Source organism: Triticum urartu, chromosome 3A (genome assembly GCF_056163025.1).
Source record: "Triticum urartu cultivar PI428250 chromosome 3A, HENAU_Tu73, whole genome shotgun sequence".
NCBI lineage: Eukaryota > Viridiplantae > Streptophyta > Magnoliopsida > Poales > Poaceae > Triticum > Triticum urartu.
Genome location: NC_141875.1, coordinates 486,869,379 through 486,882,676, shown reverse-complemented (window position 1 = coordinate 486,882,676; position 13,298 = coordinate 486,869,379). Strand labels below are relative to the sequence as shown.

At 45.4% G+C, this 13,298-nt stretch overlaps 1 protein-coding gene across 1 annotated transcript; it reads right to left on the bottom strand.

The window, feature by feature from the left end:
- Window positions 1–3,785: 3,785 nt before the first annotated feature.
- LOC125544540 (wax ester synthase/diacylglycerol acyltransferase 11) lies at window positions 3,786–7,135 on the bottom strand. Its single transcript, XM_048708268.2, has 7 exons — window positions 6,575–7,135; window positions 5,275–5,904; window positions 5,100–5,166; window positions 4,949–5,022; window positions 4,631–4,849; window positions 4,395–4,532; window positions 3,786–4,222 (listed from the first exon to the last, which is right to left on the bottom strand). The coding sequence occupies exons 1-7, from the start codon at window positions 7,016–7,018 to the stop codon at window positions 4,061–4,063; spliced, it is 1,734 nt and encodes a 577-aa protein (XP_048564225.2). The 5' UTR covers window positions 7,019–7,135; the 3' UTR covers window positions 3,786–4,060.
- Between the last annotated feature and the right edge of the window lie 6,163 nt (window positions 7,136–13,298).

Here is a 13,298-nt window from a genome sequence, read left to right as displayed (position 1 = left end):
TCTGAATGGTCTTACTTGTCTGATATCCTGTACTTCTTGGAGTGGTCTCATCAGTGGAATCCTTCGTGTGGTCCAAAGGGAAAAGGGTATGGTCTCACTAAATTTTTTTTGAATAAGCTCAGAAGAGAAGAGAGGTAAAAGATTTTTTTTTGAAAGGGAAAGTTGTAGAGAAAAGTCTTTGCTATGGGCTTGCCAGTTTCTAAGGTCACGTCCTACAGTCAACATGTGCTCTGATACCATCTTGTAGCGATCCGACCCGAATGGATCAAGTCTCTGTGCTTATGTGTCATCCCTGGATCAGTATGCTGACACACACAGTACTCGAAGGATTTATAACAGAGGTAAATCACATGTATTAAGTAACGTAAATACTATTACCTCAATCCATATAGCGGAAGCAACAAGGTTGTGGATTCACATCAACACCAACGGCAAAGTTGAGTGTAGAAATCGTAACCCTAACGTATCACTTACTCGTCGTAGGATAATCCTGCAACATGAGACGTTGCAGCCCGAAACGGGTCAGTACATCGAATGTACTGGCAAATTCACACCATAGAGAATAATGAATAAAGGCTATCACTACATGCATATTTGGCTAGTGGAAAAGCTCTATGGTTATAAGGTTTTTGCGTAAAGCCAATTTTTCCCTACTGCAAAAGAATAAAATTTTATTTACTATTATGGTGGTTGTGAAACATTGAGAATGGTTGACAGCATTCTCAATCCCAATTAAAAATAATTAAAACCCAACAACATTAATTAGAAGTAACATGTTGAGATTCACAATGATATTCAAGTACTAGATACTCAAGTTGTCCATAACCGGGGACACGGCTAATCATGATTAGTTTGTACACTCTGCAGAGGTTTGCACACTTTTCCCCACATGACTCGATCGCCTCCATTTGGTTTCTCGCACTACAGGGTGTTTGAGAAGACGGATGACCGAGACATAGTCTTTCAGAAGCACTAGCACCTTACATGTGGGGTAGACCGGTACACCTACATCCCCTACATCTGCTAGTCCACCCCGTAAGAGTTCGCACAACTTAGTCAACTATGCCAGAGCCCATAGTAGCATGTGGCTGCACACGGAAGTATTTAGCATGAATTATCTTATGATCCCTTTGAGCCTGGGTGGCGGTCCGAAAAAAAACAGGCAAGTCCTGATAGACATCAGGTGCCTCAATCCACCCAGATGTGTGTTTAAGTTGCCACCTTAGATAAACCATTAAAATTAATAAACTCACATCTGTCATGGATATCACTCACCCAATCCACGTCTACTAGCATAGCATGGCATAAGAAGCAAACGTAGAAGTAACTCCCAAAGGTTTGATAATAAACATGTAATAGGTACTACCTCATCTACTTCCCATCCCATAATTTAATTAGATCCTAATCATGCAATGTGTGAGGATTGATCTAATGCAATAAAACTGGGTTGTAGAAAAGGTATGATCAAAGTGTGAACTTGCCTACAATGTTGATGAAGATGATTCGCACTCAAAACTCGTGATAGATCTACTCGTCACACTCCGGTCAATCTATCGTAAGCAAACAATAGTAACCACACAATAAGTACTCATCTAATGCACAAGTAAAACTCGAACAAGAGAACGAACCAGATAGTTCAACTTAAGAACTCCGGTCGCAAAGAAAAGAAAGAACCAAACAAACGACGGAAAACAAACGGCGGGAGAAAACAACTCGGTTCTAGCAAGTTGAAACTAGGTCAAATTTTACCGGGGCAAAAACTTGTTTAAGTTGATTAGACGGAACGGCGGTTTCGAAACGAAACTCCTGGCGCTTGAATCACCTGATTCTGATAAACGGGTGAGAAGATAAACTAGAACGAAGATCGGATCTGAGATCGCGATCGCGGAATAAATCCGACGAAAAGAAAGAGACGAACGGTTAAATGAACGGGCGTTCGTTAACCTAGAAGAATCCGGTGATCACGTTCGTTAGTACGAACGGTCCGGCGAACGGTCCAAGGCAACTAAATCGGAAAAGAAGACGAATCCGATCTAGGGTTTCGGAAAAGAAAACCGAAGGAAAAACCAATCTAGAAAACCGGAACGGTTTAGCGAAGAACCGGAAAGAAAAACGAATCGGTGGAGAAGAAAAGAATCGGAACGATTTATAAGAAAACCGATCCGAGGAAAAGAAAAGAGACGCGGCGCGGTACCTCCGGCGAGGTCTCCGGTGAGGGGCTCCGGCGGCAGCGGCGTTGGGCGGCGGCGGCGGTGGCGTGGGTGAGGGGCGGCGGCGGTGTAGGCAAGGCGCGGCGGCGGCGAGTGACGCAGGGCGCGCCGCGGGTGAGAGGCGCGGGGTGAGGCGCGGCTTGGGTGGGTGGAGAGAGGCGTTTTGATTTGATGTTTAGAGGGGAGGGATGCTTGGATATTTATATTGGGGAGGGGAGGGGGTTTACTTGGGGTAGAGGGCAAGAAATAGAGTAGGAATAGGAATAACGAAATAAGGAAAAAGGGGCAAGGGGCGCCCTAGAATCCTTTTAGGATTCGGTACAGGAGCAAGAGGCGGCGGCGGGCTCCCTTCGCTGGCTCCTGGCGCGCGTGAGGCTGGGGCGCAGCGGTGGCTGGCCTGGGCCTTGGCCCGGCTGGCCTACGGTAAGATTTCTATTTTTTTTTATAAACGGTTCAGCGCGCAGAAAAAAAAACAAAAAGAGATCTAAACGAACTCCGAAAAACCTAAAGTAAATTTTCCCCGACTCCTAAAAATGAGCCGAACAAAATGAACTTTTCTTCGGGCCTAAAATGCAATTTTTGAAAACACGCATTTTTCCCTATCCGAAGAAAATGCAAATAAAACTCCGGCAAAACCAAAACTTGATCTATTTATTAAATCTTCATTTTTCCTAAATTTGAGAAAGTCATATTATTCCCTCTCTTATATTTTTGATGTCAGAAAAATAATTGAAGATGAAATAAATAAATCAAATGATCCTCTTTTCCAATCCGAGAAAACTCTCAAATAAGAAAATAACGAAATCTCCAACTCTCTCCGAAGGTCCTTGAGTTGCGTGAAATTTCTAGGATCGACCAAAATGCAAGAAAATAAGATATGCATGATGATCTAACATTCCAAATTGAAAATAAATTCAAAAGAACTTTGAATTTAATTCTTTGAAACTCCCAACTCATATTTCATATAATTTGAAGAAGTCATTTTATCTTCTCTCGTGAAAATCATTGATTCGCATAAAGTTTCAGAATTGGAATATTTCCAAATGAAATTCAATTATTTTTCAAACACCCTTTTCATTTTTTTTAAATGGAAGAAGTCATGTCATCTTCTCTCTAGGGTTTTGTGTTTGAAAAGAATTTGAATTCATGGAGATCATAAAAGCAAATATGAAAGTTCGGGAAAGTCCTTTTATTCCCTCTCATTTAACTTTCAAAAGTTTCGAATTCACTCACTTTCAGACAATCAATCAAACAATCAGTCAAATCTATCTATTTATTATAACATTTCAAAATTTAGAATTTTGGGATGTTACATTCCTACTGCACGAACCAGAAACATGATGCGGTTAAGATGAGACCACCACGAAACAACCAAAAGACATGTATGAACCAACCGGGAGACGCCCCACCCCCTTTGGGGGCGGGCACACCGGTGACGATGCTGATGAGGGGAGACAGGGGGGAAATGGCCTCTGCACGATCTACTTCAGATCCGATCTCTCGGGTTTTCAGGATTTTCAAATGATGCACTACTTCATAGTCTGTACACATAAGCTTTGTTTTTTTGCATGAAGAGAAAGCATCCAACTCTGTTTCTTACACGTAATGTTCATCACAGATGGTCGATCCCCACAACGCTGCAATTGCAGCAATACATGAATATTTGGAAATACCATGGTCAGTCCTTACCAATGGAAGAATACATCAAGAAGAAAATCTATGGTCGAGCCCTGCCATTGTAATACTAGCTACGTCGAGAATCTTTGGATTTTTTTTTGATAGGCTAGTTTAGCCTACCAAAACGACTTATATTTAGGTATGGAGGGAGTACATTCTACTGAGCAACATCCTTATGTGTGTCTTGTGTTTTTTCCTGAAGCTGCCTCTCGAATGAGCTTGAGAGACACGGCAAAGTCATCCAGAAGCTCATGAGCATCCGGAAACTGTTCCTCCTCTACTGCTAGTACTAGCTTGATAATGTTCATGTAACTCTGATAATGCATGGTCAGTGCCTGTAGTACACATCAAAGCCAAACCAAAGGATTAATAGTCGACGGACATCACATTTCCAGACAAAATTAAGCGACCCGTGGTATTCCATGAAATAACTGAAGACATTTAACCGAGCCAGCAAATTAATCCGGAAAACAGTGAACTCTGTCGTCAAGCCTGAGAACAACTTACATGTGGGTGGCCATAGACGCTGGGGGCAATGTAGACAATCGGGTGGCCGTAGAACACCACCTGCTCGGTTGGACCGGCCATGTTGGAGAAGGACAGGGTGGTGTTCCTCATCATGCCGTAGCACAGAGAAGCTGCTGCCTGTAGAATGTTCAGTTAGCGGCTTAGCCTTGAGCCCTTGATTCGCACCTTGATCATTGTAAGAATGTATACGATGGATCAACACTGCGTATTCGCACCTTGATTCCAAAGATTTTCATGATCATGGACGCACTCCAGTAGGTGAAGATCGATTCCATGGAGCTCTTCTTCCTGCGCGCGACCTTGGTGGCCTTCCGGACGTACTCGAGAGGGTCGTCGTCGTGCATGGCTATGTGGAACGGGAGTATCATGTAGCCAAGCCGATTCCCCCACTCGGCGCCGTTGTCCTTGCCGGACTGCATCATCGTAGCCAGTGCCTACGCCGCCGCAACACACATTAATCAATGAGGTGGACATGGACGACTAAGCACAAATTATCAGTGAGGACATGGATGGGTGCTCGCCGCCGCGCTTACATGTAGACCGGGCGTCTTCCTCAGGTTCACAAGAAGAGTGGACCGCACCTTGATGCTCTTTCTACCACTTTCTCCTGAAATTATTTTAAGTTTGGTTAATTACAAAATATCAACAAGACAACAAGGTAAAATTACTTGAGCTCGCCCTCACCTGTTTTCCGAAAATAAAACCGAGACAATGCCGCAGAGGTCACCCCAAGCAGCACATCGTTCACCGTCTGCAGAGAGGGATCGCAATCCAGCAAGTTAATCGATCACATAACTCATCTTTCAGAGAAAAAGAACTCACAATCGAATGTGTAGCCGGGATTTGAGGATCCACGTACGCAGTTCATGGTGTTCTTGACGTACTTGACGTCGTCGAGGCTGAGCGTGCGGTTCACGAAGCGCTTGGGCCGGAACTCCACGCCCTCCGCGCCCTTGAACAGCGTCGGCGGGTCGCGCAGCATCGACGTCGCCGTCGCGGAGAAGCACAGAACGTCCACCAGTGTGTGCCACGCGAGCAGGAGCAGCGACACGACCCACGCGGCGAGGGCCGCCAGGGCGCCCCATGACGACGGCGCGAGCAGCGGGCGCGAAGGCAGGGCGTACACGGGGCCAGAGCGACGGGCGGCGCCGGTGGTCGGCAGCTCCGGCAGCGCGTCCGGGTCCGCGGCGCGGCGGGTGCAGGCGATGAAGAGGGACAGGAGCGAGACGCCGTCGCCGACGGAGTGGTGCACGCGGAGCACGACGGCGGCGTCGGCGTCGGAGGTGGGGAAGTCGAGGACGTGCAGCTCCCAGAGCGGGCGGGAGTGGTCCATGGGGAGCGTGGACAGAGACGACACGTAGCTCTCCAGGGCCCTGTCTGGGTCTGCCGACGTGCCGGTGGGCTCCAGGTCCGGGACGACGACGTGGTCGTCGAGGTTCACCGTGGTCCGGACCCACTTGGGCGTCGCGTCCTCCAGCTCGTCCATCACCTGCACGCATGGCATGGCATGTCATGCGTAAGAAGAGTACTGATTTTTTGTGTTTCTCATGGGTTTTCACCTGCTGACACGCAGTTAGTTCCTTCAGAAATGAGGTTTGGTTTGGTTAATCGTACTACACGTTAATCAGATGCAGTGATTGAACTAGGCGCGAACGAATGGAAGCCTGCCAAGCTCGTACTTGATTGGATCATTTTGGATCGATCAGTCGATCTACAGAATCAGAAATCACATCATGCGGTTCGGACGGCAGAGAGTGTTTCTTAAGGCACACGGAACACATGACATTACTGCAGATTGCAGGACCAATTAATACACTGAACTATCACAACTTATTACCGAGGAGCCCAACTCGGCAACTGTATCTCGAAAGCTCACTACTGAACTTCCGAACCAACAGGAAAAGTTCAACCAAGAACGCTAGCTCATTAGTGCTAGCTGTTAGCACTCGCTTTCTCCTGTACACACCCAGTGATTGGGTCGGCTGAAGCAGAAATGGTACTTGGGAACGAGGAACAGTACACATTCGGTAGTCTGTACTCTAATCTCCAAGTGAACGCTGGTGCAACACGATCATTCTACGCACGGCACATCAAAACCATGGTGGTCCAAGAATGAATCAAGACGGAAACGGAACGATGGCGGGAGCACGCGTGCGTACCTGGATGCTGCAGAAGCGGGGGTGGCGCGCAAGGGTGGCCTCGAGCCCGGCCCGGACGGCGGCCAGGTCGACCCGCGCGCCGAGGCCGAACACGGACACGATGTAGCAGCTGAAGTGCGGCTCCCGGAACAGCCGCCCCGTCGGGCTCACCGGCTCCTCGCGGCCCTCGCCCGTCTCCGACTCGGCGCGCGTCGCGTCTATCGCCGGCGGCCGCTTCCGCAGCGCGCTCCCGCGGCGGCGATCCATCCTTTCCGTCATTACTACGTGACGGGGCGCGTCCGTGCCTGCGGGCAGGTCCACGCCCCTTATGTAGCCGTGACGCACGGCGCGCGGGACGGTGGCGGTCGTGGCGGGGCGGTGCGCCGGTGCGCGTGCTTGGACGCGACGCGCGCGCGCGTCGCTGACCCCCGTGAGTTTGTTTTTTTTTGTTTCTTCAGGAAACATTTATGTTGGCTTCCGTGTGAGCTTTGAGGGAAACTTCCGTCTGCCGTCTGCCTCTGCTCGGGCGCCGGAACGTGCGAGACTCCTGCCGGGGTGTGGTTTTGACTGGCTGAGCTCTGATTTCGTTTGTGGTAGCAAGGCCGTGCCGACCGAGCAGCGCAGGTTGGAACTGGCGCGAAAGTCACCCGCTGGCTTGGCGATGTACTACAGCGCTGCGCAGAGCCTGATGGGAATCTCCACAGTCCGCACGCGACCGGCTTTGATGGTTATGCTTCCTTGAAGCGATGCATTTGATCGGCGGTGTTGTGCACGTCTCTCCTTCCAATATAACCGGCGATGATCGACCGTCTCACCCCCTAGGGAACGCTGACGTGGCAGCCACATGTCATTCTTTTTCTCTCTCACCAGATCGTTTTGGCCTTAACTGGTTGGCAAATTTTAGCATGGTCCCTCTTATCTCCTCTTTTTACATATGAGGTAAGAAGATAAGAGTTAATCAGGCCATTAATTAATGAGATCAATGGCTCAAATCTATTTTATACTCTTACCTCTCATGTGAAAAGAGAAGGTAAGAGGGACCATGTTAAAACTGCTCTGACTGGTTAAATTAATGAGTTTATGGCATCAATTGATCAATTCCTGAGTTTCGTGGCCTAAAGCATAAGTCAGTTTGAGTTAATGAACTAATGACGCATTTCACTCCGTTTACTGCGCCATTTCCATCCCTAGTTGATACGGGATGTGTCGCTCTCATGACTAACGTGACTAAAGGAACAAAGCAAAAAGTTGCCACCAAAAACCTTGATGTCAGTGACTACAGTCCCAAAGTGTGAACGATCTGTCGTGTGAGAAAGAACTCTCTAGATGATGAAAAGAGAGTCTGAAGTGAAGATGGCTTTCTGAAAACCTTGATGTCAGTTGCCACCAAAAACCTTGATGTCAGTGACTACAGTCCCAAAGTGTGAACGATCTGTCGTGTGAGAAAGAACTCTCTAGATGATGAAAAGAGAGTCTGAAGTGAAGATGGCTTTCTGAAAACCTTCTACACAAGTAAAAGCAATGACACGTCGAAGACCTAGCACCTCTTCTAGTTCTGGCGTGGTAAACTTTATGCGCTCATGGCAGGCCAACAAGCACAATCTGTTGTGGTTCCGAATCAACACACACACACTCCCATCCATCGCAAATTCTGGAATTGTGCAATAGCAACATTTACAAACATTGTGTCTGCTGGTGGCAGAACCCATGGAGACACTGGAGGGTTTGGGTGGACACGCCTAGATTCAATAGTTTTAAAGCGATTTTGCACAATCAATTCCACATAAGCAATACTTTTTTCAGCTACACAAAGTGGATGCGGAATCACACCATTGTTCCTCACATCATTTCTCGCCTCCCATATGTGCCAAATAGTAACCACCAAAGCAGTTGCTTCAACGGGTGTAGCCCTCTGCAAAAAATCGAAGACCCATTGCTTGATGTTAACAAAACTCTTGCGACACAAGTGGAAATGATACCTCTGTTTTACCTCACGCCAAACTTTTCTCGCAAATTGAAAGAACAAAAACAGGTGCTCTGCGTATTCTTCCCTCCCGCAAAAGAAGCAACCCCCATTTGAAGGAATATGGTGGTGCAATAACTGGCGGTGCAACAAATGAGAAATCATGAGTGTCTTGTTGGCCAAGGAAAAACACTGAAAAGTGTGAGCTTATCACATTTTGAAACAAAGACGAGTTTACCTTTTTGCATACCTTATTGGTTGCACTCAAGTTTTTGCTTATGCGAACTACTCAACAATTGTTATCAAAATGTTGGAATGTTTTAAGCGAATTAGTGGAAGGATGACACTAGTAGAGAACAGGGCACTAGTCCCGGTTTCAGAGGGCCTTTAGTCCTGGTTCTGGAACCGAGACAAAACAAACGGGACTAAAGCCCAAAACCTTTAGCCCCGGTTTGCTTACGAACCGAGACAGAAGGGGCTCCACGTGGCCGTTGCGGGGCGCCCGGGTAGGAGGACCTTTAGTCCCGGTTGGTAACACCAACTGAGATCAAAAGGCAGCCACGTGTCAGCGGCTCGAAGACACTGGGTTTTTTCTGAAAGGGAGGGGTTAGGGGTTTTGGAGGGTTAACTTAGGGGTTTCATATTGTGTTAGCTAGCTAATAGAGAGAAGTGACCTCTCTTTCTCCGTGCTTGGTCGACGCTAACTACTATCATATAGAGAGAACTCGACACGCTAGCTAGTAAGCAAATGAAGGAACCATTAATTACACAAGATCGTCATGAACATATATAGAGAGAAGTGACCTCTCTTTCTCTGAGATTGGTCGAACAACAAGTTTTTGGATATCTATCCGACGCTACTACATATATACAATATAACATCTCTTACAACCCCTAACATCTAAAATCCATTTCAATTTCCACATGGTATTCTCGCTTCTCATTTATGACGTGGTCAAGAAAAAAATCCCGCCAATTCCTCTTGAATTGCTCGTATGCGATCATGTGATAGGGGTTCATCCTGCATCTGCCACATCTAATTTAAAGAAGGGGGTCAATACATATATATGAAAGAAACTCAACACAATTGATGTATGGTTATGCTATGATGTTTGAGTAGATCCGTTTTGTCCTGTGGGTTAATCGTGATACTGGTTGGTATGATTGTATATTTTATTTATGGTGCTGTCCTACGGTGCCCTCTGTCTCGCGCAAACATGAGGGGCTCCCGCTGTAGGGTGTTGCAATACGTTCATGATTCGCTTATGGTGGGTTGCGAGAGTGACATAATCTTAAACCCGAGTAGGTGGGTTGTTGTGTATGTGATAAAGAGGATTTGATACTTAATGCTATGGTTGGGTTTCATGGCCTTAATGATCTTAAGTAGTTGTGGATGCTTGCTAGGGGTCCAATCATAAGTGCATATGATCCAAGTAGAGAAAGTATGTTAGTTCATGCCTCTCGCTCACATAGAATTGCAAGAATGATTACCGGTACTTGTTATTGATTGCCTAGGAACAAATGACTTTCTTGTTGACAAAAGCTATCCACTTTTATTACCTTGCAATTTATTCATAGTTTTATTCTTGCAAAGTACTCATAGTTTTATTCTTGCAAAATAGTTTCATACTTTTTCTAGGTAAAACAAACGTCAAGTGTGCGTAGAGTTGTATCGGTGGTTGATAGAACTTGAGGGAATATTTGTTCTACCTTTAGCTCCTCGTTGGGTTTGACACTCTTATTTATCGAAGAAGGCTATAAACGATCCCCTATACTTGTGGGTTATCAAGACCTTTTTGGCGCTGTTGCCGGGGAGCAATAGCGTGGGGTGAATATTCTCGTGTGTGCTTGTTTGCTTTATCACTAAGTAGTTTTTATTTTCTGTTCTAAGTTGTTCTATATATTTAATTATAGATATGGAACACGAAACACCAAAAAAATTAGTTGTACTAGCTACTCATGGAGATGGGGAACCTCCTAAAACCCTTGATGCTCATTATGTGAACGATATTATGCACTACTTTGATAATCCTAAGAAAACCCCATTCAACTATATAATGGAAGTAACGCTGGATCAACGTGAATACTTTAGGGATTACTGCTTGACTCATAAAGGGAAATTGTTATGGGATCAAATTCATATGTTGCATTGGTATGCTCAGGAGCTATGCTTGAGATATGATTATACTTGTTGCTCTAGGATGAAGGCTCCACACAGTACCTTTTTCATGCAAATTTAATGATAATGGAACCTTATCTTCTTATGCTAATGGTAGCTATGATTACTATGATGTGGAAAGAATAGAAGAATTTGTTGTTTTTAAGGGTGCTTATGAAATTGAATCTTTGTTTGAAAAGTATGAAGCTTTTGATGATGATGTTTATAGACCCGAAAATTTTTCTATCCTTAAATATTGCTATGATAATTACAAATACAATTCTGATATTGATATATTTATTAAGAAAGTCTCCGATGTCCAAGAAGAGACTAATATTTTGCAGGAGTCTATGGAAGAAGGAATTGATGGAACTGTGAGATCATTGGATGAAAAAGATGATGAGGAGAGTGAAGAACAAAAGGAGGAAGAGCGGATTAGCTACCCGTTCCCACCTTCTAATGAGTAACTCTTCAACTCATACATTGTTTAATTTCCCTTCATGCTTACCGAAGGATGAATGCTATGATGATTGCTATGATCCTGTTGATTCATTTGAAATATCCCTTTTGGATGAACTTGATGCTTGCTATGTTTGTGGCCAGATGCCAATTTGACTTATGCTTGTGGAGATGAACTTGCTATAGTTCTTTATGTTAAGAATGAAATTGTTGCTATTGTAGCCACACATGATAGTCCTATTCTCTTTTTGAATTCTCCAAACTACACTATATCGGAGAAGTTTTCTCTCATTAAGGATTATATTGATGGGTTGTGTTTTACTACTACACATGATGATTTTGTTGAATATAATATGCATGTGCTTGCTGATCCTACTTGCAATTATTATGAGAGAGGAACTACATCTCCACCTCCCTATGTTTCTAACACGATAAAATTGCAAGAAACTAGTTATACTTGAAGGAAATATGCCCTAGAGGCAATAATAAAGTTATTATTTATATTTCCTTATATCATGATAAATGTTTATTATTCATGCTAGAATTGTATTAACCAGAAACATAGTACTTGTGTGAATACATAGACAAAACTGTATGTCCCTAGTATGCCTCTACTTGACTAGCTCGTTAATCAAAGATGGTTAAGTTTCCTAACCATATACATGTGTTGTCATTTGATGAACGGGATCACATCATTAGAGAATGATGAGATGGACAAGACCCATCTGTTAGATTAGCATAATGATCATTTAGTTTTATTGCTACTGCTTTCTTCATGACTTATACATGTTCCTCTGACTATGAGATTATGCAACTCCCGAATACTGGAGGAACACTTAGTGTGCTATCAAACGTCACAACGTAACTGGGTGTTTATAAAGATGCTCTACAGGTGTCTCCGATGGTGTTTGTTGAGTTGGCATAGATCAAGATTAGGATTTGCCACTCCGTGTATCGGAGAGGTATCTCTGGGCCCTCTCAGTAATGCTCATCACTATAAGCCTTGCAAGCAATGTGACTAATGAGTTAGTTGCGGGATGATGCATTACGAAACAAGTAACGAGACTTGCCGATAACGATATTGAACTAGGTGTGATGATACCGACGATCGAATCTCGGGCAAGTAACATACCAATGACAAAGGGGAACGGCGTATGTTGTTATGCGGTTTGACCGATAAAGATCTTCGTAGAATATGTAGGAGCCAATATGAGCATCCAGGTTCCGCTATTGGTTATTGACCTGAGATGTGTCTCGTTCATGTCTACATAGTTCTCAAACACATAGGGTCCGCACGCTTAACATTCGATGACAATTTGTATTATGAGTTATGTGATTTGATGACCGAGTTTGTTCGGAGTCCTGGATGAGATCACGGACATGAAGAGGAGTCTCGAAATGGTCGAGACATAAAGATTGATATATTGGACGATGTTATTCATACACCGGATGAGTTCCGATACGTACCGGGCCTTAGTGGGGAGAGAGAAGGGCCACAAGGGGCTGGCCACACCCCCTTTCCTTCCATTCCCCCTCTCCCTTCCTCCTCCCCCTTCCACCAAGTGGAATCCTACTCCGACTTGGAGTCCTAGTAGGACTCCTCTCCTTGGTGCGCCCTACAGGGGCCGGCCGGCCTCCCCATCTCCTCCTTTATATACGGGGCAAGGGGGCACCCTAGAACACACACGATCAATTGTCTTAGCCGTGTGTGGTGCCCCCCTCCACAGTTACACACCTCGGTCATATCGTCGTAGTGCTTAGGCGAAGCCCTGCTGTCGGTGTCAAAACCGGCGGATCTCGGGTAGGGGGTCCCGAACTGTGCGTCTAAGGTCGATGGTAACAGGAGACAAGGGACACGATGTTTACCTAGGTTCGGTCCCTCTCTATGGAGGTAATACCCTATGTCCTGCTTGATTGATATTGATGAATACGAGTATTACAAGAGTTGATCTACCTCGAGATCGTAATGGCTAAACCCTAGAGGTCTAGCTTGTATGACTATGGTAATGAGTCTCTCCCTCCGGACTAAGTCCTCCGGTTTATATAGGCACCGGGAGGATCTAGGGTTACCCAAGGTCGGTTACAAAGAAAGGAATCTACATATCCGGTCACGAAGCTTGCCTTCCACGCCAAGGAGAGTCCCATCCGGACACGGGTACAGTATT

Coding starts and splice junctions, on each gene's coding strand:
- LOC125544540 (XM_048708268.2), bottom strand. CDS start 7,018: ATGTTTCCTGAAGAAACAAAAAAAAACAAACTCACGGGGGTCAGCGAC. Junction 5,905..6,574: donor CCCGCTTCTGCAGCATCCAG/GTACGCACGCGT, acceptor CCATGCGTGCAG/GTGATGGACGAGCTGGAGGA. Junction 4,533..4,630: donor TGAAAATCTTTGGAATCAAG/GTGCGAATACGC, acceptor AACATTCTACAG/GCAGCAGCTTCTCTGTGCTA.